The 25437-nt window shown below is 48.7% G+C and overlaps 2 protein-coding genes across 7 annotated transcripts in view; one reads left to right on the top strand and one right to left on the bottom strand.

The window, feature by feature from the left end:
• LOC138808579 (uncharacterized protein C21orf58-like) overlaps window positions 1–2718 on the bottom strand; it is an 18589-nt gene extending 15871 nt beyond the window's left edge. For 3 of the 6 annotated variants that reach the window (XM_069994871.1, XM_069994872.1, XM_069994867.1), the window contains exons 1-3: window positions 2219–2718; window positions 1474–1634; window positions 191–1352 (exon numbers count right to left, since the gene is read on the bottom strand). The gene's annotated coding sequence lies outside the window, so the exon portion shown is untranslated. The other 3 variants (XM_069994869.1, XM_069994870.1, XM_069994868.1) reach the window with 3 other exon arrangements.
• Window positions 2435–24857, top strand: LOC138808578 (pericentrin-like). Its single transcript, XM_069994866.1, has 10 exons — window positions 2435–2574; window positions 4066–4278; window positions 9508–9606; window positions 10096–10351; window positions 12987–13042; window positions 16605–16779; window positions 17275–17411; window positions 22060–22171; window positions 24131–24336; window positions 24771–24857. The coding sequence occupies exons 1-10, from the start codon at window positions 2518–2520 to the stop codon at window positions 24825–24827; spliced, it is 1368 nt and encodes a 455-aa protein (XP_069850967.1). The 5' UTR covers window positions 2435–2517; the 3' UTR covers window positions 24828–24857.
• Window positions 24858–25437: the final 580 nt, after the last annotated feature.

A 25437-nucleotide genomic window follows, 5' to 3' on the forward strand; every position in this document is an offset into this window, starting at 1 on the left:
GTACCTCCTCCTTCTCAGGACAGAGGGACAGACCTCCGACTCTCCTGGGGAACCTCCTCCCTCTCAGGACAGAGCCTGGAAGAATGGGTGGAGGCCACTCCCACCACCCTGTCACTCAGGACTGCCCTTAACCCTCCTAGGGAGCCCTTCAAGCAAGACAGGAGTGCAGATGGACACCTGGAAGACCTACCTGAGGGCTCAGGAAGTTCTCTGGGGCAGAGGGGTAGGGTGACCAGGACCTGGAGCTGCGTGTATGGTGGGACCCACACACACCAGAGGCCAGTGCCTCACACAGGACATGGGCCAATAATAGCCACTCCTGTGGGTAAGGTCAGCTTTGATGTGACCTGGCACAGAGTGCAGCTAAGAGTGCCTACACCCAGGGGACCCCAGGTCAAGTGGGATGCTGGGGACAAAAGTAAGTTGATTTGCATGAGGCAGACAAAGACATGGGAATGAGGTCATGCAAGGCGGTTCTAAGCTCCAGGTTTGCAAGTGAGCCAATTCCTCCTGAGTAGGAGGATGAATCGCATTCATGAAATTGGGCATTGACAGCAGGTGGGCCAGGCCTCTGGACTCAAGGGGATCCTGGGCAGGGCTAGCAGTTCCACAAAGCCCTGAAAATCCCATCAGACTCTGAATATTGTCTCCTGAGTTGTTCTGTTGCCCTCATACTTCAGCTTTTGGGGTTTTAAAGGTACCGTGGATCCATGATGACCCACATGGGTTCTGGGAGCCTCTCTGGATGTGGGAGGGGCTAGGGCAGAGGAGACTGTCCATCGATCCATGGAATCAAGGGCCAGCCTTGCCGGTGACATCAGTGTTCCACCTAATGTTGCTGCAGAAAGGTTGGTGTTGCCCGTTGCAGTTTGGTCCTCCATCTGGAGGATGGTGCCTTGAGCTCTTTAACCGCACTACTAGCTCCAGTGGACCCATCCCCAAATCCAGACACTGGTGTGTGTCCATGTCTTTCTGATGGGAGTTCCAGGAGACTGACAGGTAGGTCTGAGTGTGGATTGGCCAGTTAACTTAGTTCAACAACTCAGGGAAACGAGGAGGTAACCATCAGGTACATGCCTTCTAGTGGGCATGACTTTCTTAGCTTTATTTTTGAGAAAAGGTCTCACTATATAGCCCAGACTAGTTTTGAACTCCTCAGCTAAAGCCTTCTGAATGCTGGGACTGCAGGTATGCACTAACAAACAACCACAGAATTTTTTTTTAAAATAGGTTATGGTAGAACCAGTTTGTTTATCCTTAAGTAGTTGTACGAAGGACTTCCATTTCAACATGTCAGGCTGTGAGTATAATGCATCTGGATCAGTGTCACTCCTTTAGAACCAGTTTTAGATCTGCAGAAAAGTTGAAAAAGATGTTGGTTTCCACACAACGCATTATGGCTTTACTTACAGGCAAGACATATTCGCTATAATTAATGAAGGACTGTTGGGACATTGTTAAATAAAATCCAACCTTTTTTGGTCTTATTATTTTGCCAAATGCCCTCAATGTGGGAATCTCAGGACCCGTCCCGAGGCTCCTTGTGGCTCCAGCAGCGACAGTTTCTTTGAGGTCCCTGTTTTTGGTGACTGAGTTTTGAGTACTGTCAAGTGGCTGAAGTGGTGGCGTGCTAGCTGAACAAGAAGAAAAAGAAAAGGAAGAGTGGCTGCAGTGTGACTAGTGGTCGAGCATCTGTTTCACAAGTATGAGCCCGAGTTCAAACCCTAGGGCCCCAAAAATGAAGCACCGGCTTGAGGCGCTGGGCAGACAGCAGGCGGCCGGGTTGGACCAGCGTGGGAATTGGGTGGATGGTGCGGCCTCACCACACCCTACCCTGGCCAGCCTCTCCACCACCCACCACTGCGATGTCGCTCTGATCTCCGTGTTTTCCCTCCTTTGTTGTCTGGGAGGACGCGCTCTGCACAGCACCCTTAAAGCAGGGAGCCGCGTCCTCGGCCGCCAGACCGCGCGACGTGTGTCGAGGGCCCCGGCCGCCCGCGGCCCGTCGGGTTCCCGCGTCGCAGACGGCTCGCAAGTGGTTCTGAGCAGCGCGCGGCCTAGGGCGAAGGGGCCCGGGCCCTGCCTCCGGGCAGCCCCCCGGCCTCACCAAGCACCAGGGAGGCGCGGGCCCCGCGGGCCGGAGCTCCCGCGGCCAGCTGAGGGCGCTCGGGTGCCCGTACCACGGCCGGGGACAGCGGGTCCTCGGCTGGTCACTTACTTCCTCAGTCCCCTTCAGCTGCCTTCAGCTCATTGGTCGGCCCGTAGGAGGCGGGCGGGCCAGTAAGCCAATCGGAGGCCTGAGCTCCTCCCTCGTTGCGTCACCAGAGCGCGCAGATGCGCGCGAGCAGTTGGCCCCTGATTGGGGCGCAGAGGGGCGGGGACACGGCGCTGACAGTTGTCAGAGGAGGGCGGGCGGGCGAGCGGGCGAGCGGGCGAGGGGCGGGAGTGTAAATAGAGCGGGGAAGCGCCGCGTCTCCTCGCCACCTGCGGGTGTCCGTAGAGGAGCTCCGGGGGACCATGGAGGAAGACGAGCAGGAGCGGCGGCGCAGGAAGGTCGAGGCCGGAAGAGCGAAGGTAAGTGGTTAGCGCCCTCCTCGCGTGGCCGCGGCAAGAAGTTCTCAGGCAGGCTCCGGTGCTCGCCACCACTGCTGGCCTGGAGTGGACGCGACCGGACGCGGGCCGCCGCCCAGGCCGTGCCTTTCCCGCCTGCGCCGGGAAAGCCTCTGCCTGCTGGCCGCCATCTTGAATCCGCCGCCCTCTGCCGGGACCCGCCCCCGCCGTGGCCGCAGCCAATCAGCGGTCGCGGCTCGCGGCGCCGGGCTGGCTGGTTGGGCGCCTGGCGCACCGGGGTCCGGGCGCGCCGGGGCCGGGGCTGCGCTGCGCCTGCGCGGTCGGCTCCGAGGCGGGGCGGCCCTGCTCGCGTCCGGCGCGCCTCAGCGCCCGGAGTCGCCCCAAAGCGCCTCCGTGGGACCGGCTGTGGTCCGCGGGGCTGCGCAGCCTCCCGCCTTCGCCCCCCGCCCCGGCGCCGCGGGTCGCGCTGGGCCCCTCGCTCCGCCAGTGTACAGCCAGTCCATGAGCGCCATAAGCGGGCAGCACTGCCTCGGGGTGACTGGCGGGAAGGTGGGGTCTGGCCATGGCCCCGACCGGACGGAGGGCAGCGGCTCGTGGGCTCCGGCGCCCTCCCGCCCTGGCCGCGCGCGGCCGCGGACTCGCGCTCCGCCGCTGGCCGGTGTCTGGGCCGGGTCACCCCGGGCCGCTGCGCCGCGCGCGGGACGTGCGAGTGTCCGCTGGCGGTGCGACGGGCGGGACGGTGCGCTCGGCCCCGCGGGGCGCGGGAGGCCGCCCGCCCGCCCTTCCCTGGCGTGGCCTCTGCCCGGCGCGCACTCAGCGCGGCGCACACCGAGGAGCCGAGCCCGGGGCCCCGAGGCCGGGGACGACGGCGGGGCGAAGCCCTGTCCCGTACGGCCGCCGGGTCTGTGTAGGAAACACGCCCTGCTCTCTCGAGTGAGGCTCCCGGGGAGACGGCGGTCCGGGCGGCCGGCGAGCGAGCGAGGCGGCGCCTCTGCCAGTCCCCGGGGCACGGAGCTAGTCGTGAAAAATAGAGCAGCGGGTTCCGGAAAGGAAAACGTTAGCTTGACCTGGCTTCGTTAATTCTCTGCTATTTCTGTATCTTGTTTCAGAACCCGCAAGTTTTGGCTGGACTGGGGGAAGGGGGCGAGAGGAACAATAGCAGCTTCTGTATAGTTTTAAGGCATTACGCATGGCGGATTTAGTGCTCAATGTATTTTAAATTGTTTAATTTTCTGTAAACTGCCGAGGGTTAGAAAAGCGAATCTGTCTGTATCTGGGCACAATTAATAGCTCTTCACTTATAGACTCCGGATATCATTCTGAACTGAAATGCTTGTGTCACTGATGTCAGTGAGGACAGTGTTAGTGGGAAAGTGGCCTGCTGCCTAGGTGTGGCCTGAGCCTCATGCTCCCCACAGGACTGTTGACTTTGTGGTTCTGTTACTTTTTTCTCACTTATCTCTGCCTTTACTACTTCTCTACGTTTTTGCGCAGCTTGCTCACTTCCGGCGGAGGAAAACAAAAGGTGACAGTGCGGATTCGAAGAAAAAGACGGCGGAGAGGAAGGGCCCGGCTTTCGTTGCGCCTATCCAGGAGGAGAGTCCGATAGCCTCCCGGGATGGTGGGCTTCTGGGAGCGGGGGTTGTTTGCAAGAGTGCGGCACACAGCGACACCCCAGATGGGGCCAGAGGGTCATTTTCAGCTCAGGTAGATTTATTCAGTGTTGTGGTTCAACATTTTGCTTCTCTGTTTTTTTACTTGGCTTTTTGAGAAATGGTCTTGATGTTTAACCCTGGTTGAACTTGAATTCATGATCCTCCTCCTTCAGGCTCCTGAGTGCTGCGATTGCAGCCATCTGCTAGCACATGTAGGTTCTAGTTATTGCTAGAGTAACTTAGTAAAAGTGATCTTTGATCTAACTTTTAAGTGGGGAAAGATGGCTTTGTTTTAGTTTATTAAAGTTAGGCAAACTTATATGGTTTTACTCTAAGTGAATAATTTACTGATTTTGAGAAATTTTGGATTGATTGCTTAAAGGTAAGTGTTATTTTGCTGCTTTGGTAATGGCAATTTTACAACTGTAATTTGTCTGTGGTATGGTTCTGTGTGGTTGTATCAGCCTCTTTGACAGATGTTAGACACAGTATGATACCCTGTCTTCTTTGAAATGCACTTGATTGTTGTCTTTGCCTTTTCCTCCTTTTTGAAGGTAGGATAGGAGGAAGGTTAGGGATAGGATAGGAGGAAGGTTAGGGAGGTATGGCAGAGGTAGTGTGTGGCTGAAAAAGCTGACTCTGGTGCTGCAGGCCTGTGAATGGCATGGAGCTCTTCTTTGGGCATTGACAGTGAGAAGGGGCTGCGCTCCTGGGCCTTCAGACTGCTTTTAGGTGGGCTTTTCTTTTTCACTTTTATAAAGTGAGTCATTAAAGCGTGACCTGCTCTGCCATGTACACCTTAGGGTACAGTCAGATGATGTTTGCTAGGATGTTTGCTGGTAGATTCAGTTTTCCAGAAATTGGAAAATAATGTGGAGAGCAGAATTTTGTTCAAAGCTGTGATACATACATCTGGCTAGCCTTATTGATAAATGTAATTGTGCCTGTATCTAAAATGTGTGATAGTCTACCTATAAATCTGCAGTTTGCTTCTTTAGAAAGGCGTGAGACCTTGGCTTGGTGCTTGTGTGAGATCTGGAGCACTGGACCGACCTGGTGTGCTCTGGAGCACTGGACTGCCTGGTGGTCACGCGGTTGCCTGATTAGGTTCATGTCACCCTCCCTGCAGTTTTGTCCTGTGGGCCACCTGTCACTTATCATTGTAACTCTCAGGTTAGTGAAGCTGTCTTAGTGGCTGAGGGGAGACGCCTATGTTGAGAAGGCCTTTACTTGCTCCAAGTGATTCTGCACTGCAGGACTCTTGTCAGGCTCTCTGAGGAGAACATAGTGGATAATTAACCCCTCCCTCCCTCCCTCCTTCCTTGAACTGGGGCTTGAACTCAGGGCTTTGTGTTCTTAGTTTTTTCATTCACAGCTTATGTTCTACTACTTGAGCCATGCCTCTTGTTCAGTGTTTTTGCTGGTTAGAGATATGAAGCTAATGGAGTTTTCTGTTTGTGCTGGCTTTGAACCACAATCTTGAGATCTCAGCCTCCTGATCTAGTCATTTTTTTTTTCTCTTCATACTTTTTCTTCAGAATTTTGACGAATCTCTTTATGTCACCAGATTCTTATTGTGAAAAATGGCAGATACACAGTTTGTCATCTTGCCCTGTCTCCTCCAGGAAATCTTTCTTCTAGGTGTGTGTGGGTAGGGGGTGGGAGTGGGGGAAATGTATGGGTGTGTGAGTGTATGTGATTATGAAAAATGATTGGTCAGCCAGGCACCAGTGCTCACACCTGTAATCCTAGCTACTCAAAAGGCTGAGATGTAAGGATTGTGATCTGAAGCCAGCCCAAGCAGGAAAGAGCTGGCTTAAGTGGTAGAAGACTAGCTTTGAGTAATAAAGCTCAAGGACAGTATTCAGGCCCTGATTAAGCCCCAGGATGGGCACCAACATTTAAAAATTTTTTTTTAATTAAAAAAATTTTTTTTGTCAGTCATGGGGTCTGGACTCTGGGCCTGGGTGCTGTCCTTCAGTTCTTCAGCTCAAGGCTAGCACTCACTTGAGCCACAGCACCACTTGTGGCTTTTTTCTGCTTATGTGGTGCTGAAGAATCGAACCCAGGGTCTCATGCAAGCGGGGCAAGCGCTCTACCACTGAGCCAACTTCCCAGCCATTTTTTTTTTTTTTTTTGCCAGTCATGGGGTCTGAACTCTGGGCCTGGGTGCTGTCCTTCAGATCTTCAGCTTAAGGCTAGTACTCTTATCACTTGAGCTACAGTGCCACTTGTGGCTTTTTCTGCTTATGTGGTGCTGAGGAATAGAACCCAGGGCCTCATGCATACAAGGCAAGCACTCTCCCACTGAGCCACCTTCCTAGCCTGAGTGTTTTTTAAGTTCTCTGTATGTTCTGGATATTAGAGGCCTTAGTTTACATTTTGAAGAAGAGATAGACTTGATCTGTACTTTTGAAACTGGCTAAACTCTCCTGACTCCCTCATTCCTGCTGGTCCCATGATCAGAGATGTGTTCATTCACTCCATCCTGGCACGGGCCTCTTGGGAGTGTGGCATACTCAGAGGCTCCATTTCTAAGTGCTCTGGACTTGTGTGAAATCCTAGATGTCTGTGTCCAAGTGGCTCCTCCTGGTATCCAGGGCCTTTGAGCTTCAGGTCCCATCAAGTATGTGAGGAATCCCTCAGGAGCATTTCAGGTCATTTCCATTCATTTCTGTAGCAGTTTTGAAGATTGTGCTTTCATTTCTAAGATGGCATCTGACTTTTCCTGAGAGAAAGCTCCACTTGAAATGGATTTCACAATGGTACCTGACTCTCTTCCTCCTAATATGAAAAATTTTGTTTCTAACTCATTGCCTTCATGGACAGGTAAGCATTGTGTGTATAGTTTTAGAGTCATGCTGACACCTGACCTGGTGCCTACTGGGTTAGTGCTGAGCTTTGAGTCGCTGGCTGGTATCTGGTTCCTGTCAAGAGTGGCTGCAATGAAGAGCAATATGGGCTCTGCTGGGCTGGTTGTGATCACCAGGGCCAGAAAGGCTCTCAGTGGAATCAAAGAGAGCAAAGAGAGGAGGTGGGTAGAGAGCCATGGGAACCACAATGACTTGTAGGATGGACAGACACCAGGACTAGTGATTGACATGATGGTGGGAACAGGACTGGGACCGAGACCAAGAACGTGATCAGATCAGAACTCTCCAGATCAGTTCCCTGCCCTATTGGTTCCACAGTGAGTTTTCTCTAGAGGTCTATGGCCATTTCAAGGCACACTGCCCCAGCACAGTTCCCTAGTTACTGCAGGAAGGGGAGTTAGCTTCGTTTTGAGTCTGATGTGCTGGTAGGGCAATGTATTACCTGAGGGAAGCCCTAAGAGACTGGCTTCAAGGTCAGAGAGGGACAGCAGGAGCCTGGTGGGAGCTCTGTGAGACACAGGCCTGTATCTGCTCCTTTTCCTTTAGATCGCTTGCTAAAGCGTTCCTGTGGTGGGAATATTAAGACAGAGGTATTCTGTGTTTTGGTGTCAAGGTAGCTTTTTTTTTTTTTTTTTTTTTTTTTTGGTACTAGGGATTGAATCCAGGGCCTAGAGCATGCTAGGTGAGTGCTCTATCACTTGAATACCCCCAATCCTTTTGTTTATATTTTTACTTGTGAGATAAGGTCTGGCTAATTTGCCTTGGCTGGCTTTGAATTTATGATCCTTTTTCCTCTGTGTCCTGAGTAACTGGGATCACAGGTGTGTACTATCATACCTGGCTTTGAATGTTTTTTTTTTTGGTTGGTCATGGGGCTTGAACTTTGGGCTTGGGCGCTGTCCCTGCACTCTTCAGCTCAAGGCGAGTGCTCTACCACTTGATCCACAGCACCACTTTGGTTTTCTGGTGGTTCATCGGAGATAAGAGTCTCACGGACTTTCCTGCCCAGGCTGGCTTTGAACCCTGATCCTCAGATCTCAGCCTCCTGGGTAGCTAGGATTACAGGTGTGAGCCACTGGCGCCCGGCTGGAATGGTTCTTTTTTTTCTTTTCTTTTCTTTTCTTTTTTTTTTTTTGGGTCCAGTCGTGGGGCCTGAACTCTGGGCCTGGGCGCTGTCCCTCAGCTCTTCAGCTCAAGGCTAGCACTCTACCACTTGAGCCACAGCGCCACTTCTGGCTTTTTTCTTTTTCGCTTATGTGGTGCTGAGGAATCGAACCCAGGGCCTCATGCATGCAAGGCAAGCGCTCTACCACTGAGCCACCTTCCCAGCCCTGGAATGGTTCTTAAGAAAGAAAAATGTTGAACTTATTTTTGGCTTTAATTCAGGACCTTGGCACTATCCCTTACTTAGCTTTTTCTCAATGGCATTGAGAATCAATAGTATTTGCAACAACTTTTGCTGATTTAGTGGGTGTAAAATTTTCTTTGAAAGTTATATCTTCAGCCAGGCACTGGTGGTTCATGCCTGTAATTTTAGCTAGTCAGGAGGCTGAGATCTGAGGATCGCAATTCGAAGAGAGCCTGGGCAGGAAAGTCCTTGAGACTCTTATCTTCAATGACTATGGCTATGGCTCAAGTGGTGAAGCACTAGCCTTGAGCAAAAGAAGCTCAGGGACAGCACCCAGACCCTGAGTTGAAACCCAAGACTAGCAAAATAAATAAATAAATAAATAAATAAATAAATAAATAAATAAATAAATAAATAAATAAATAAAATTGCATCTCATGTTGGTTCAGCATTTGTTGCCTTTCCCAGTCAATTTATGCATGCTTTTTATCTTGTTGGTATCACTTCTCACTTCTTATGGCTAAAGAGGCTTGGATGTTAATGTGCTGGCTGGTGTCAGGACTGTAGAATATGTTGGATGTTTTTCCATAATTTTTAATGTAAATATAGTTTACATACCTTAAAATTAACTTGTATTCAATAAATATTATTTTATAAGATAAGAAGCACATAGACATTGCACTTTTTTGTTCCTCCCCTAAGAATATCCTCTTTTGATCTCACTGTATGTGAATGCCTAGAGTCCTGTATAGTTTATCATATCCTTGAGTATTTTAGATCTAGCATGAGAGAATACATGCACCATTTGTCTCTGAGCTTGGCTTACCTCACTTGATTTGTTCTAGGTCCATTCACTTCCCTGTAATGACAGATTCACCACTTTAATACATGCTAGTAGATTTTAGGACAGGATAGTGTTGCACATCACCTGTCTATCTACTTCCAGATGTTTTCATGACCCTAGTAGGAAACCTCATAGTCATTGGCAGTTGCCCCCTCTTCCAGTGATAGTTTGCTCCTGTGAATTCTCTGGGCCACATCCTTTGCTTTCTTTTCCTAGGAGCAAGAACAAGATAATGAACTGGTGAGAGGACCTAAGGATGTGGCTGGCCAGCAGCAGCAGCAGCAGCAGCAGCAGCAGCAGCAGCAGTCACTTCAGGTGATCCACATGGCCTGGCCTGGGCTCTCAGCCCTCACAAGTTTGAAAAGTATACTCTATTATTCACACCATGATTCATCAGGTCTTGGGAACTAGGGAGGGTTGCAGATGGGGAGATGCATCTGAGAATATACAATGGTGCTGTGCCTTTGCTGCCTTCTCTTCTATTTTGTTTCCATTCTGTTTGAGGCCCTTCCCAGGGCAGATAGAAGGGCAAGGAGTCTGGCACATGCCAGACTGTGTGAAAGATGCACTGACCACACTTGCTACAAATTGCAATCTAATGAGAGAAGTTTTAGGGAGGGGTGGGTGCTGGCGGAGGCTGCATGATTAACCACTAGTGTGGGGACACATGGTACTGTAGAGAGTGGGCATCACCCTCCTGTGTCACATTTCTCCCCTGCCCCTTGGTTAGTTTCTGGCTTATGCTCCCTGGTATTGCCCTGTTCCAAGCCTGGCCTTCATCAGGCCTGGCTTTTCTGCCCGCAGACAGTGCCTACCCTTGAGTTGGAAGCACTGCGCTTGAGCCTGAACAACATGCACACAGCACAGCTGGAGCTGACACAGGCCAACTTGCAGAAGGAGAAGGAGACAGCTCTGTCAGAACTGCGGGAGATGCTCAACGGCCGGCGGGCACAGGAGCTGGCGCTGCTGCAGAACCGGCAGCAGTGTGAACTGGAGCTGGTGAGGGAGCAGCATGCGCGGGAGAAGGAGGCAGTGCTTCTCCGCTGTGGGCAGGAGACAGGTACTGAGCCAGCTCTGGACAAGGACCTTTACTAGCTACAGCTCGAAAGCACAGTGACTTCCTTAAGAAGCTGCCAGCTTATTTTCTAAATATTTTCCCCTTCAAAGTAAATATTCCTGCCTTGCTTCTTTCTTTCTTGGTCTGAGATGAGGACTCAACTTAGTATCTGACACTTTCACTCATTAGCTAGTGCTCTACCAACCGAGCCATGATTCTAACCCCACTTTCCTGTTTCTGTCCTTGTGGAATCAGACAGTCCCATCCATAGCAGTGTCTAGGCTCTCTAGAAGCACAAGGAAGCTTGGCCAGGTACACCCTGCTGCTAGGCTGTGCTGTGCTGGGCGGTGTTCAGGCTTGTATGTCTGTTCATTCTGGACACGATTTAGTGGTGCCCTGACTGTGAAGCTCTGTATGCTAGGTCAGCTGTGGTTTTTTTTCTGTGCCTCTTTATCCAGAATCCAGCCTCCATTGGACTGGCTTCATTTGCCTGGAAGTTTATCCAACAACATCTTCAGTAGACTACTTGTCTATTGGCTTTGTCAGCCCAACCCAGATGCCCCTGGACACTGACCCTGTCTTGTGCCCAGTGGACTGTCATTCTTCTGGTCAACAGTGTTGCCCACTGGCTGACCTGCACTTTTTTTGTGCTAGTCCTAGGGCTTGAACTTAAGACCAGGGTGGTATCCCTTAGCTTTGTCTGCCCAAGGCTGGCACTCTGCCACCTGCGCCACCGCTCCACTTCCGGCTTTTTGGTGGTTAATTGGACATAAGCGTCTCATGGGCTTTCCTGTGTAGACTGGCTTGGAACCATGATTTTTCCAACTCAGCCTCCTGAGTAAATAGGATTATAGGTGTTTAGCCACCCGTCCTGGCTCCTACTCTCCTTTTAGATTTGGTAATTCTTGGCATACACTGAGTTCTTTATGACTAATACATGCTTTGTTGTTGTTGTTTTATTTTTCTGAGGGCAAAGTCTCCTAGTGAAGCCCACTCAGGCTGGCTTCAAACTTGTGATCCACCTGCTTTCCAAGTGCTGGTATTACAGACATGTATTACTAGGGCAGCCTAATGCATGCTATTTATTTATTTATTTATTTATTTATTTGCCAGTCGTGGGGCCTGAACTCTGGGCCTGGGCACTGTCCCTCAGTTCTTCAGCTCAAGGCTAGTGGCCTACCACTTGAGCCACAGCGTCACTTCTGGCCTTTTCTGTTTATGTGGTGCTGAGGAATCGAACCCAGGACCTCATGCATGCGAGGCAAGCACTCTACCACTGAGCCACCTTCCCAGCCCTGTTTTGAAAAATGGGGCTGGGAACGTGGCTCAGTGGTAGAGTGCTTGCCTCGCATGCATAAGGCCCTGAGTTCCATTCCTCAGCACCACATAAGCAGAAAAAGCTGGACGTGGGGCTGAGGCTCAAGTGGTAGAGCGCTAGTCTACAGCTGAAGAGCTGAGGGACAGCGCCCAGGCCCAGAGTTCAGGCCCCACGACCAGCAAAAACAAAAAAAGAAAATTCTTTTGTGTGCATTCTATATTAAGTTTCAACTTTATTGAGAATATGGCATATCACCTGCCTGTTTAAAAGAATAGTTTCATGACTTTTGGTGTGTTTGCCAGTTATGTAGGCATCCCCGCAGTGCAGTCCAAGGTTAGCCAAGGGCAAACTTGCTCTTGAATAGGGCTTAATTTAGGCTGGTTGAACCTATTGTTTGCCTGTCAAGTTTCCACATGACAAATGGATACAGTGTGTTGTTAGCTATAGCAGTTCCTGTAAAGCCCCTCCCCTGCCTGGTACAGCAGGAACCTGAGCTGAAGAGCCCTGCAGTGCTAGTGAGAAGTGTCATGCAGGTTTGGAGGTATCTCTGTGTGTGTGTGTGTGTGTGTGTGTGTGTGTGTGTGTGTGTGTGTGTGTGTGTGTGTGTGTGTGTGTGTGTGTGTGTGTGTGTGTGTGTGTGTGTGTGTGTGTGTGTGTGTGTGTGTGTGTGTGTGTGTGTGTGTGTGTGTGTGTGTGTGTGTGTGTGTGCGCGCGCCAGTCCTTGGCTTGAACTCAGGGCCTGGGTGCTATAAAGGGTTTCCTGGGCCAGGTACTGGTGGCTCATGCCTATCATCCTTGCTACTCAGGAGGCTGAGCTCTGAGGATCATGCTCAAAGCCTGCCCAGGCAGGAAAGTCCATGAGACTCTTTATCTCCAGTAAACCACTGGAAAAGTGGAAGTGGTGCTGTGACTCAAGTGGTAGAGTGCTAGCCTTGAGCTGAAGAGCTGAGAGACAGCGCCCAGGCCCAGAGTTCAAGCCCCATGACTGACCAAAAACAAAAACAAAAAACCCCCAGAGGCTTGTGGAATTTTCTGCTTGGGCTGGCTTTGAACTGTGATCCTCAGATCTCAGCCTACTGAGTAACTAGGATTATAGGCTGAGTCACTGGTACCCAGCTCTTTACCTGGTCTTTTAGGAGGTCCTGCTTAGCTGGAAATCTCAGTCTTTTGTTTAGGTGTAAGTTGTTTACTTAAGCCAGATATCTTCTTAAAGTCCTGCCTGCTGTGAGCATTCCAATTGTCCATGGTTATTGCGGGGAGAGCAGGTTACAGGGTAGGTAGAGACTCTGGTCTGAACTACTTGTTATGTTTGTTTTGCAGCTGAGCTGAAGGAGAAGTTACGGTCAGAAATGGAGAAAAATGTCCAGATGATGGAGGTGTGTGGCTGATCAGTAATGCAGTTCTGTGTGTACACTGTTTTCCTTTCTTATTATACCCCACTGAAATACCCCTTATTTTGATGCAAAATCCATTACAGGGTTATTGGAACTATTGTTACTGACAGAAAGCAAATTGATACATTGTTAGGTGTAGTGATTTGGACCTTTTTTTTTGTCTTCTAGTCGTGGGCCTTGAACTCAGGGCTTGGGTGCTGTCCCCAAGCTCTTTTTGCTCAAGGTTAGTGTTCTACCACTTTGAGCCATAGTGCCATTTCCAGATATAGTGGTTTGTGCCTATATTCCCAGCTACTTGGGAGGTGGATTTGAAAGACCCCCGACTTCGGGTGTCCCCCATATCAGGACCTCCCTGCCCCAAGCACCAGTCAGACGACACCAGATGCAAAAGGCAAGAGGGTTTTATTTGGGCATGCCCAGGTTCCCAGGTGCACATGACCTCGAGATCCGCAAGGTTCGGGTCAGTGGCTGGGAACCCCGAGCAGTCCCGGGGATGGTCCTTTTATGGGACCCCTCTGTCCGTTACAGGAGTGCCCGCGCTTTTTCAGCCAGTAAATTTAAAGTGTTACAACCTGGTCTGCACGCAGGCAGCCAATCCTTTTAAAACAAATCATGTGTTTTGGCCAATCACTGTTCGAGGGGGTCCCTCGGTGTACGTGCCGAGTTGTGTGTCTCCGGCCCTTGGTATGAGGAAGTGACCTTTGTCCGAGTCGATGCCTAATCGTTCGCTCACACCAGGGGGCTGACTGCGGGGTGGGGTTAGTTAGTAGTGTGTGGGCTTATTGATTAACTGGTGAGGTTAGTTATCAAAAGGGGGAATATGGGGGTAATATAATTTTCTTAGCAAAGCATGTTACAGAAGCCAGAAATAGCGTGGTTAGATACAAAACTCTGTTCCCCTAAAAAAAAGGAGGCTCAGGGCCTGGTTGGTTAGGGAGGGGGTCTTTCAGATTCTGGGAGGATTGCATTTTGAGACCAACCCAGGCAAAAATTGGGCAAGATCCCATTTCACCCAGTAAGCCAGAGGTGGTGCTTTACATTTGTGATCCCAAGTTGCCTATCTCAGCAGGCATTGGTAGAAGGGCTGTGCCTGGACAAAAAAGACCCTAGCTAAAAGTAAAATAAAAGCAAATAAAAAAGTGCTGGGGGCAAGGTAAGGCCTTGAGTTCAAATTCTAGTACTGCAAAAAGAAGATAGTAACATGTATAGTGCTCTCCTTTATTTGTATCGGGTAACTACATCTGTTAGCAGACTTGTTTTGAGGTTTTACGTTAGTTTCTTTTTTTTTTTTTTTTTTTTTGGCCAGTCGTGGGGCCTGAACTCTGGGCCTGGGTGCCGTCCCTCAGCTCTTCAGCTCAAAGCAAGCGCTCTACCACTTGAGCCACAGTGCCAGTTCCGGCTTTTTCTGCTTATGTGGTGCTGAGGAATTGAACCCAGGGCCTCATGCATGCAAGGCAAGCACTCTACCACTGAGCCACCTGCCCAGCCCTTTTTTTTTTTTTTTTTCTTTTTGCTTATGTGGTGCTGAGGAATCAAACCCAGGGCCTCATGCATGCAAGGCAAGCGCTCTACCACTGAGCCACCTTCCCAGCCCCCCTGCCCAGCCCTTTACGTTAGTTTTACTAGCATAACATATAACTAACAGTCATCTCCATGTGATGTCCTGGAACACGCACCTGTTCTATATACTTGTTTCTAGTGGAGGGAAGTGAACATGGCCAGAGGTATGAGGTGGATTGGATGTGCCTGGATGTCAGGAGGGGTGGTATCTACAGGACCATGGTAAGGCCCTCAGACTCACTGTGTTATGAGGGTCCTGATAAGTCTACATCCTGGTTGAGTTCAGGCATTGGCCAAGGGAAGAGGTCAGTTTGGGACTGAGGATCACCCTCCTGTCTTTTGGCACATGCGTGCGTGCGTGCGTGCGTGCGTGCGTGCGTGTGTGTGTGCGTGTGTGTGTATCTGCCCTGAGGCTTGAATTTAGGGCCTTAGTACTGTTCTTTAGTCTTTTCTCTCAAGGTTTGTTGCTGTACCACATGAGCCACAGCTCTACTTGTAGTGTTTTGGAGATAAGAGTTGCACGGACTTTCTTGCCAAGGCTGGCTTTGAACCATGATTCTCAGATGGCAGTAGGACCTAAGTACCTACGATTATAGGTGTGAGCCACTGACACTTAGCATGTCCCTTAATTGTGATGGTGGGAATTCATTTCATGGTTATATGAAGTAAGTGTTACATATATGTATTTTTCATAATTTATTGTCTATGATTAGGGCAGAGGTCAGCCACTGAGATGAGGTCTGTGGGAGCACCATGGGTACCTGGGAGTGGCTCTGTGGGCTTTTGAGACACACTTTACCATATGCTTTGGTTCAGAGACCGGTTGTACTTGCCTCTGGGTGTTTGCCTTATGGTCCTTCGAGTCTGTTCTTCAAACAACTGGGGGAGCAGCCATCAAGAGCCATTTTTCTCAGTTACAGTTTAGGCTGGGTGTGACTATCCACTTTAGGTTTCTGACTGTGCAATTAAAATTTCTTTTTTTTTTTTTTTTTTTTTTGCTGGTCATGAGGCCTGCACTCTGGGTCTGGGCACTGTCTCAGCTCTTCAGCTCAAGGCTAGTGCTCTACCACTGGAGCCACAGCGCCACTTCCAGGTTTTTCTGTTTATGTGGTGCTGAGGAATCGAACCCAGGGCCTCATGCATGCAAGGCATGCACTCTACCGCTGAGCTACCTTCCCAGCCCGCAATTAAAATTTCTTTACCACAGATATGAATTATTGATCATATTGATCAGTCATTTTCTAAATTGGTTGTGTGGTTTTTTTTTTTTTGTCAGTTGTGGGACTTGAACTCTGGGCCTGGGAACTGTCCCTCAGCTCTTCAGCTCAAGGCAAGCACTTTACCGCTTGTGCTACAGCACCACTTTCAGCTTTTTCTGTTTATCTGATGCTGAGGAATCAAACCCAGGGCCTCATGCATTCGAGGCAAGCGCTGTACCATTGATCCACCTTCCCAGCCCATGGTTGTTGTTTTTCAGATAGGGTCTCATACTTTTTTCCTGGGCTTATCTTGAACAGCAATTCTTGTACATATGCTTCTCCAGAAGCTGGGATTATAAGCATGAGCTATCATACGTGTGTGTGTGTGTGTGTGTGTGTGTGTGTGTGTGTGTGTGTGTGTGTGTGTGTGTGTGTGTGTGTGTGTGTGTGTGTGTGTGTGTAGTGTGTGTGTGTGTGTAGTGTGTGTGTGTGTAGTGTGTTGGTAGTGGGGCTTGAACTCAGAGCCTTGAACTTGAACCTGCTGGTCCTCTATCAGTTGAGCTATACCCCCAACCCATCTTGTGCTTTTTAACTGAAGATAAGTCTCACAGACTTTTCTGTGCTGGCTAGCTTTGAACATTGACCCTCCAGGTCTCTCAGCTTCCTGAGTAGCTAGAATTACACAAGTGCCAGGCTCTGGCTGGCTCTTTTTGCCTGGGCTGGTCTCCAGTTTTCTCCTTTTTCTTTACCTCCCAAGTATAGACTTTTTTTTTTTTTTTAAATAGAGCCTGAAGCAAGACTGGGAATCTGAAAGACAGTTATGCTTAGAAAATCTACGCAAAGAGTTATCAGCAAAGCACCGGTCAGAAATGGAGGATTTGCAAAATCAATTTCAGAAAGAATTGGCGGAACAGAGAGCTGAGATGGAAAAGATTTTTCAAGCCAAAAATCAAGCTGAAGGTGAGCATTGGGTTGCAACAAGCAGATCTGGAGAAAACACAGAGTTGTGCTGCACTTCAGATTGTCTCTCTGGTGTGGGTTACTGAGAGAGGGAGAACCGAGTAGGACAGGGCTCCTCATGAGGTCCCCCAATCTTTCTGACCTTTGTTTCAAAGGTAGTTTTTGCACAGTAGTATTGTACTTGTTCTGTTTGGATGCCTTGGGACCCTGTGCTCCATAGTGAGCCCTGTTGGTCAGGGGCTATGTATATGTGTGTTTTCTCTTTCTCTCCAGGAGAGCAGAGTGGTGACTGAGATGGCATTTGGATAGAGCCTGCTAACTGTGACTCAGTTGTGCCCTTATTTTGGCACCCTGTCCTAGCATGTTCCAGTCATGAGGATGATACCCAAGGGAGTCTGTGGCAGGGACAGTGTGCTCTGTGTTGAGCTGACTGGTACTGCCGCCAAGGAAGAATATGTGTCTTGTTAACTAGGTGGTATCTGTGGTGCTTTCTAGTTTCTCTGAAGAACCTAGAGGCTCAGCATCAGGCAGCCATCAAGAAGTTACAGGAAAACTTGCAGCTGGAACACTGCCAGTATTTGCAAGACTTGGAGGTGAAATTCAGAGAAAAGGAAAAAGAAAAACAGTTGGAGGTAGGTGTGAACTTACTGATTTTTAATTATTTAGTATATTAGGGAAGTTTTTAAACATTTTAGAACTGAGCCATTTTGTATTCTTTAACTGCTGAAATTGAAGTACTATTTTCTATTTTATTTTTTTTGTGCCAGTCCTGGGTCTTGAACTCAGGATCTGGGTGCCATACCCTTAGCTTTTTTTGCTCGTCTATGATCTACCACCTGAGTCACAGTTCTGCTTCCAGCTTGGTGGTTAAGTGGAATTACAAGTCTCAGGCAGTAGACTTTCCTTCCCGTGCTGGCTTCTAATTGCAGTTCTCTGATCTCAGCTTCCTGAGTAGGATTATAAGTGTGAGCTACAGTGCCTGGCTGAAATACTAAATTTGACAAGACTCTAGTACAGATCCATATAAGGATATATAATGTGAGGTTCATATACTAATATATTAAGTCTTAAACTAAGAATGCTTATTCTTGGGACTGAGATGTGGCTCAAGTGATAGAGCAATTACCTAGCAAGTACAAGGTGCCCTAACTTCAAACCATAATGCTTTCAGGAAAAAAAAGCCTTTTTTTTTTTCTTTTTTCCCCTGTGCTGGTACTGGGGTTTGCAATTGGACCTTGCACTCTTACCTGGCTTTTTTTTTTTTTTTTTTTTTTTTTTTGGGGTCCGGTTGTGGGGCTTGAACTCTGGGTCTGGGCCCTGTCCCTGAGTTCTGCAGCTCAAGGCTAGCACTCTACCACTTGAACCACAGCACCACTTTCAGTTTTCTGGTGGTTAATTGGAGATAAGAGTCTCACAGACTTCCTGCGCAGGCTGGCTTTGACCCATGATCCTCAGCTCTCAGCTCCTGAGTAACCAGGATTATAGACATGAGCCACTGGTGCCTGGCTCTGATATGTATTCTTTATAAGCACTCCCAAGACATTTACAAAAATTCCAAATACTAGGAGTGTAAGAGCACTTTCTGTGATCACAATTTAATGAATAAGAATTCCAAAAATAAAAAATAATTTAAAAATATTTATGCTGCTTGTGCATTCAAGATTGTTTTCTAGTAAAGTACTACACATACCAAACAAGTTCTACTCAGGTCTCAAGTGCTTTTATTACTAAACCAAGAATCAAACTATCAGCTTAAGAAATTTGAAAGAAGGGGCTGGGAAGGTGGCTTAGTGGTAGAACGCTTGCCTTGCATGCATGAGGCCCTGGGTTCGATTCCTCAGCACCACATAAGCAAAAAGAAAAAAGCCGGAAGTGACACTGTGGCTCAAGTGGTAGAGCACTAGCCTTGAGCTGAAGAGCTGAGGGACAGCGCCCATGCCCCCCCAAAAAAAGAAATTTGAAAGAAGAAAACAGAATAAGACAGAAGTTGGAATTACATGCCTGAGGCCTGAGAAGCCCAAGTGTCCAGTCCTGGGGCCTGGGAGACCTGCTGGGTACCCTGGGGCACTGGGGTCTGTGGCCTCTTGTGCAGAGGCCAAGCTGTGGTATTTCACATCCTCTGTGACCTTAGACCCTTCCATCATGCTCTTACCGACGGAGCTGAGAACAACTCTGTGCCAGCTCCTGAAAGTAGGTTGGGCCAGATCCCAGAGAGGCTGTGATGCTTCATATCTTCCAGTTACCATGAGGCTGTGAGAAGAGAGACAGTGAAGCATGTGTGTCTGTTGGCCCTTCCCTCCTGGCCAGGCTCTGACCCTGCACTGAAACCTCCCCACTGACAGTCACAAGGACAAGTCCTTGCTTGATGAGGAGCACTGAGCCGAGCAGGGATTTGTGGGAAGAAGGAGGACTAACCCCTCTATGGATAACACCCGTGCAGTGGTTTGTTTCTTCCCCTTTCCATAACATGTTGAAAAGTTTGCAGAGGCAGAGCCTGCTGGAAAGTGCCTGCCCAGGGTCCTGCTTGGGCAGCCACTCGCTGGTCCTGGAGGGCCCAGGCGGTGCACAGATGTTATAGGAGGTGTCATAGGAGGGTGTTATTAGTCTGACCCAAGCTCCACCTCCGCCTTGGTCCTGGTGACATCATTGTGTGGTCTTCAGTGTCTAAAATTTGAGAGTCCCATGACAGGGCCCAGCTTATCGAGGTGTTCTCTTGTAGACTTTTTTTTCCAAGAGGCACAGTTTTGGAGTTTGAACACAGGGCCTTGTGTTTATCAGGCAAGCACTCTACCATTTGAGCCAGCCACATCCTAGACCTTTTTTTGTCAGGGACCTTTTTTGTTTTAGTTATTTTTTGGATGGGATCTGGAGTTTTTGCCTAGGGCCAGTCTTGAACTATAGTTCTCTTCCCTGTGGCTTCCATCTATCTGGAATCATAGCCCAGCATAGCCCAGCTTACTTGTTGAGATAGAGTCTCACTAACATTTTGACTGGATTGGCCTCAAACTGGTCTTCCTGGTTGTTGCCCCCCAAGTAGCTGGGATTACCGCAAAGCTACTATGCCTAGCCTGCTTTAGTTTTTGTTTGTTTGTTTTAGGTAAGGTCTCATGCTTTTGCTCTAAAGCCAGCTTTAGACCAACATCCTCCTATTTCTGCCTTTTGTTGTTGTTGTTGGTTGTGGGGCTTAGGCACCTGTGCTATCTATCCCTGAGCCTCTTTGTGCTCAAGGTAGAACTCTACCACTTGAGCTACAGTGTCACGTCTGGTTTTGGAGTGGTTAATTGGAGATAAGAGTCCCATGGGGTCTTTTCTACTCAGGCTGGCTTTGAACCGTGATCCTCAGATCTCAGCCTCCCGAGTAGCTAGGATTACAGGCATGAGCCACTGATGCCCAGTATATTTCTGCTTTTTGGGTAACTGGAATACACATGCTACCTTACCAAGGTTTTTTTTTTGGGGGTCCGGTTGTGGGGCCTGAACTCTGGGCCTGGGCACTGTCCCTCAGCTCTTCAACTCAAGGCTAGCGCTCTACCTCTTGAGCCACAGCGCCACTTCTGGCTTTTTTTCTTTTTGCTTATGTGGTGCTGAGGAATAGAACCCAAGACCTCATGCATGTAAGGCAAGCGCTCTACCACTGAGCCACCTTCCCAGCCCCCAAGGTTTTTTTTTTGAGGGAGTGAGGGAGGGCATTGATAACTCTTCGTCCCCCAAGGCTGGCCTTGAATTGAGATTTTTATTTTGTCTGGAGTAGCTGAGATCATAGATGTGAACCTCCAAGACTGGCCCTAGATGTTGACTCTAGATGACAGGATGTAGTAGTGTGTAGTATAAAGTATAAGAGAACCTGCTGCCTCTGTGTGTGTGTGAGCGTGCGTGCATGCATGCATGTGCATGCACATGTATGTATACATGTGCACCAGGTTGGAGGCTTGGGACAAAGGGCCTGGCACTCTCTTTTTCATTTATGACTGGTGCTCTACTACTTGAGCCATGCCTCTAGAATTCTAGCATTTTTCTGGTTGAGTGGAGATAAGAGTCTTGTTGATTTGTCTGTAAACCTCAATCCTCAGATCTCAGCCTCTGGGTAGCTAGGATTATAGGCGAGAGCTTCTACACTCAGAACATGCTTTTTATCAAACGTAAGAACATATAAAAGAGGAGCCCCCTTACTGTGAGAGTTATAAGTTCTGTGGACCCCTGCTGCTTTGAGGCAGCTCAACATTAATGTCAAGTAGAATCCAGTTCACTAAGCTTGCTGTGGATCCATTAGCGATTTGTTACTGTGACCACGCTCTGCTCTGTGTGGGCCCACTCAGATGTCACTGCCCATAGCATAGCTTGATTCAGGAGAATGGCACAGCTGTAACTGACACCAGCAAGCAGTCAACCAGGCTGTTCCGTGGTCATGTTCTAGCTCAAGTTGCATTGTGAACAAACCCAAAAGTTACTATTACCTTTTTCTTTTTGTGTGTGCTGGTTCTAGGGCCTGGACTCAGGCCAGGGCACTCTCCTCTAGCTTTATTGCTCAAGGGTACTGGTGCTTTACCACTTGAATCAAAGCCCCACTGCTATCTTTTTGGTGGATAATTGGAAATAAGAGTCTCAAAGACTTTCCTGCCCGGCCTGGATTCAAAGTGTGATCCTCAGATCTTAGTTTCCTGAGTAGCTAGGATTATAGGTGTGAACCACTGGTGCCCAGCTTACTTTTTTCTTTTCTTTTTTTTTTTTTTTTGGTTGTGGGGATTGAACTCTGGGCCTGGGTCTGTCCCTCAGCTCTTCAGCTCAAGGTTAGAGTTCTACCACTTGAGCCATAGCACCACTTCTGGTTTTTTCTGTTTATGTGGTGCTAAAGAATCGAACCCAGGGCCTCATGCATGCAAGGCAAGCACTCTACCACTGAGCTACCTTCCAAGCCCTACTATTTGAGATGGGGGTCATAACTATGTCACCTAGGCAGTCCCCAAATTCCTAGGCTGGAATGATCTCCTATCTCAGCCTCCTAAGTGCTTGAGAAGGCTTGTGTATGCCATTGAGCTCACTGGCTCTGATCTTGGCCTCTTAAGCGTCAAGCTGTTTATGTTCCTTCCTTCTGATGGTTGTTTCTTTTTTCTGAGCCTCAGGCTTGATATCTGATCTCTTAACCTACATATGCTCTATTCCTGCTTGTCAGATGCAAGGCCCTGAGGTGTTCCAGAGAAATAGAAGCAGTAGCATAGAGCCATGAAAGCACTGCCCTGCCTTCATCTTGGACTCTCATGTAGACACTTTGTTCTTCCACAGTTAGAGAATCTTCAGGCATCCTACGAAAACCTGAAGGCCCAATCACAAGAAGAAATTAGGCATCTGTGGTCCCAGCTCGAGTCTGTGAGAATCAACAGAGAGGAACTGAATGGTGAGGAATATTGTGTGGGAAATTCAGATCCTTGTGTTTATTAGGCGAGCACTCTACCACTTGAGCCACATCTTAATTTTTTTTTTTATCATGCTAATGTGAAATCCAGGTCCTAGCTCATGCTAGGAAGCCCTCTGCCTCTGAGCAACACCCATAGCTGTAGTCATCTTGTTTCTAATTTTTTAAGCCCCAAACTATAATATAATAGTTACACCATTCACAAAAAAGTCTACTTTGTTTTGTATCTTGAAGATTGATGTGTATTGTTTTAGGATGGAGATGATGTATTGAAAGCACCTTGGTTTAGTCTGTGAGTGTACTGACTCACCATCAGTTGTATGACTATATTCTAACCCTAACTTGTCGGGCCTGGTTTTTCAGTCACGTATCGGGTGACGTACCAAGGGTGCTCAGTGTCTACTTGCAGACACAGTGAGTGCCACCCAAGTGTTCTCAGTAGGCATTCCTGCTGGTGTTTACTGCCAGGCAGATTCTGGGAGCTGCTTTGGGACAGGTGCTATCTGACTCTTGAAGGGTGGTGGATGCCCAAGTTGCCAGGGCCTAGCAGCTGTGGCCACTTCTGCTGATGCAATTCCATTTAGCCCTCTGCTCCTTAAGTCTGAGCTCCTTATTCTGCAAGCCTCAGGTATACCACTTTTTTTTTTTTTTTTTTGGTCTGGTCATGGGGCTTGAACTCTGGGCCTGGGCGCTGTCCCTCAGCTCTTCAGCTCAAGGCGAGCGCTCTACAACTTGAGCTACAGCGCCACTTCCGGTTTTCTAGTGGTTTATTGGAGATAGGAGTTTCACCGTCTTTCCTGCCCGGGCTGGCTTTGAACCTCGATTCTCAGATCTCAGCCTCCTGAGTAGCTAGGATTACAGGTGTGAGCCACCTGCGCCCGGCTCAGGTCCCACTTTTATGTCAGTAAAATCTCTGTTTCTGGATGACATGGCCCCTCCAAGTCGGGCAGAGAACAAGCCTAGTTTATGCCACCAATAGCCAAGGTCACAGGAGCTTGGCACTGAACTGTGAGACCTTTTTCTGGTGATCATTTGTAAGCAGCCTTTTAAGTCTGTTGCTGGTTTGTTCCTGAGGTTAAATGTGGTTTATATCAAGGAGCAGTTAATAGAAAGGACTAGAAACCACCTGTTGGCAGTTGCCCTTTGTCATGTGATAGGACACGAGGCCTGATCTCTTATTTGTGGACCTGAGCTCTGTTTTTGACCAGGTGGGGTTAGCTTGTTTTTCCTCAGGGGTCTGTATGTCACTGATGGCTGGAGAAGAGATAAGCTGAGGGAGCCAGAGGCAGAGCTGCTTCTATATGTGGTCTAGACATGGATCGTCATTGGATTCCACCCCTTATCTGAGGACCCAGACAAAGAACTTTGACCTAAAACCTCTGTGGTTGACAGAGCAGCTCTGTCCCCGTTACTAGTGGTTCCATAGTCTAGCTGGCAGCATCATTTGGGCCATGTGTGGTCTATGTTGATTTTTTTTGTTACTGGAAGCAAGTTACCAAGTAACTTGGTGATCTCAGAACACATGGTTATAAGCTCACAAAAAGTTTGAGATGGGTTATCCAGGTTTTCAGCACCTCCCACAGCTGAGATGCAGATGTTAGCAGCCATGTGTTATCCCAAATCCACTTCCGGATTCTTTGGACTTGTAGCACGATCCAGTTCCTTGTGATTGATTACGGAATGAAGGCTTGTAGTCTCCCTACTGTCCTATACGCCCACTTCCCTGTCACATTGAATTTCGTTGGCTCCTACTTTCTCTGGCTCTTGAACCACTTGCCAGTGAATGCCTTGTACTTGCAGTGGGCTCCTGAGGTGTTGACTGAGCTCTGGAGGGTCCTTCCAAGATTGAGCCCTTTTTCAGTGTCTACTTAGGGGTTTACCTCCCTGTTTCCTGTTTTCCGGTTTCACTCTGTGGTGATTTCATGCTTTGTACTGTCGAAGAGTCAAGGGAGCCACTCCATGCACGAGCATCTCATGTGGAGGAGCTGGAACATCTGCGATGGGATTTTGCTCAGCAGCAGCAGCAGGACAGAGCCCAGCACGAGTGTGAACTGGAGCAGTTGAGAGTCTATTTTGAGAAGAAATTGAGGGATGCTGAGAAGACTTACCAAGAAGACTTGACCCTGTTTCAGCAGCGGCTGCAGGAGGCAAGGGAGGATTCTCCCCCAGGGTCCGCAGAGGTCAGGTAGAGTAGGCAGCTTCTGTCTTCTGAGTGGGTGTCTAAAACGTGGGGACCTTGAACTGGGTTTGCATCTCTTTTGCTTATGACCTTGTGTCAGTGGAGATCAGTAGATGTATGTTTCAGGAACGTACTCTATGGTCTGTACAGAGCGCTGGCTCCAGAGCTGGTGTGTCCTGTACTTGGCTGCTAAGTCACTGGCCCCTGGCCCCTGTAGTGACTGAAAAGCACTCTGTAATCTAGGCTTACTTGCCAGTACTGTAATTCCAGGAGTGATATGCATACTGGTATCACACACCTTTTCATGGATACCTTAGGTTGGTGCACTTGACTCAAATTCAGAGTGGGCATGGTGGGAAGAAAGGAGAGTGCTAACGGCTTTAAACATGTTTTTTCTCCTAGTTCATCCTGTATATTTTTAGAAGAGACATCTGGAAGAGAAAGAAAAGAGCACCTTGACCAACTTGATTATCGTCTTGAACAGCAGCAGGTGACAAGCTAATTATTAGTTATTTAATTACTTTTTGGTGTTGGTCCTGGGGCTTGAATTCAGGGCCTGGTGCACTGTTCTGGAGCTTTTTTACTCAAGGCTAGCAACTCTACTACAACTCCATTTCTAGCTCTTTGGTGGTTAATTGGAGATGAGAGTCTCATAGATTTTCCTTCCCTGGCTGGCTTTTGAACTTCGGTGGTCCTCAGATCTTGGTCTGTTCCCCCTTCATTTTTTAATTGGTCGTGGGGCTTGAACACTGGGCCTGGGCACTGTCCCTTAGCTCTTCAGCTCAAGGCTAGTGCTCTGCTACTTGTGCCACAGCACCACTTCCAGTTTTCTGAGTGGTTTATTGGAGATAAGAGTCTCATGGACTTTCCTGCCTGGACTGGCTTTGAACCTCCACCGGCATCTGGCTAGATCTCAGTCTCTTGAGTAGCTAGGATTACAGATGAGTGCCACCAGTGCTTGGCCTCTGATTTATTTTTGATTACTGAGAAAAGGTGGGTATCATTAGTCCTTAATTTAGTCATCACCCTTCCTGTCATAAAATGTCTGTTTTTCTTTCTTCCTCATTGA

The sequence above is a fragment of the Dipodomys merriami genome, unplaced genomic scaffold (assembly GCF_024711535.1).
Source record: "Dipodomys merriami isolate MVZ:Mamm:240054 unplaced genomic scaffold, mDipMer1.0.p SCAF_456, whole genome shotgun sequence".
NCBI lineage: Eukaryota > Metazoa > Chordata > Mammalia > Rodentia > Heteromyidae > Dipodomys > Dipodomys merriami.

What these genes read in the sequence shown, in the direction of transcription:
- LOC138808578 (XM_069994866.1), top strand. Translation starts at nt 2,518, where the DNA reads ATGGAGGAAGACGAGCAGGAGCGGCGGCGCAGGAAGGTCGAGGCCGGA. An exon ending in CCGCTGTGGGCAGGAGACAG is followed by an intron (nt 10,352 to 12,986) that starts GTACTGAGCCAG and finishes TTTGTTTTGCAG; the next exon opens with CTGAGCTGAAGGAGAAGTTA. An exon ending in AAAAAGAAAAACAGTTGGAG is followed by an intron (nt 17,412 to 22,059) that starts GTAGGTGTGAAC and finishes GTTCTTCCACAG; the next exon opens with TTAGAGAATCTTCAGGCATC.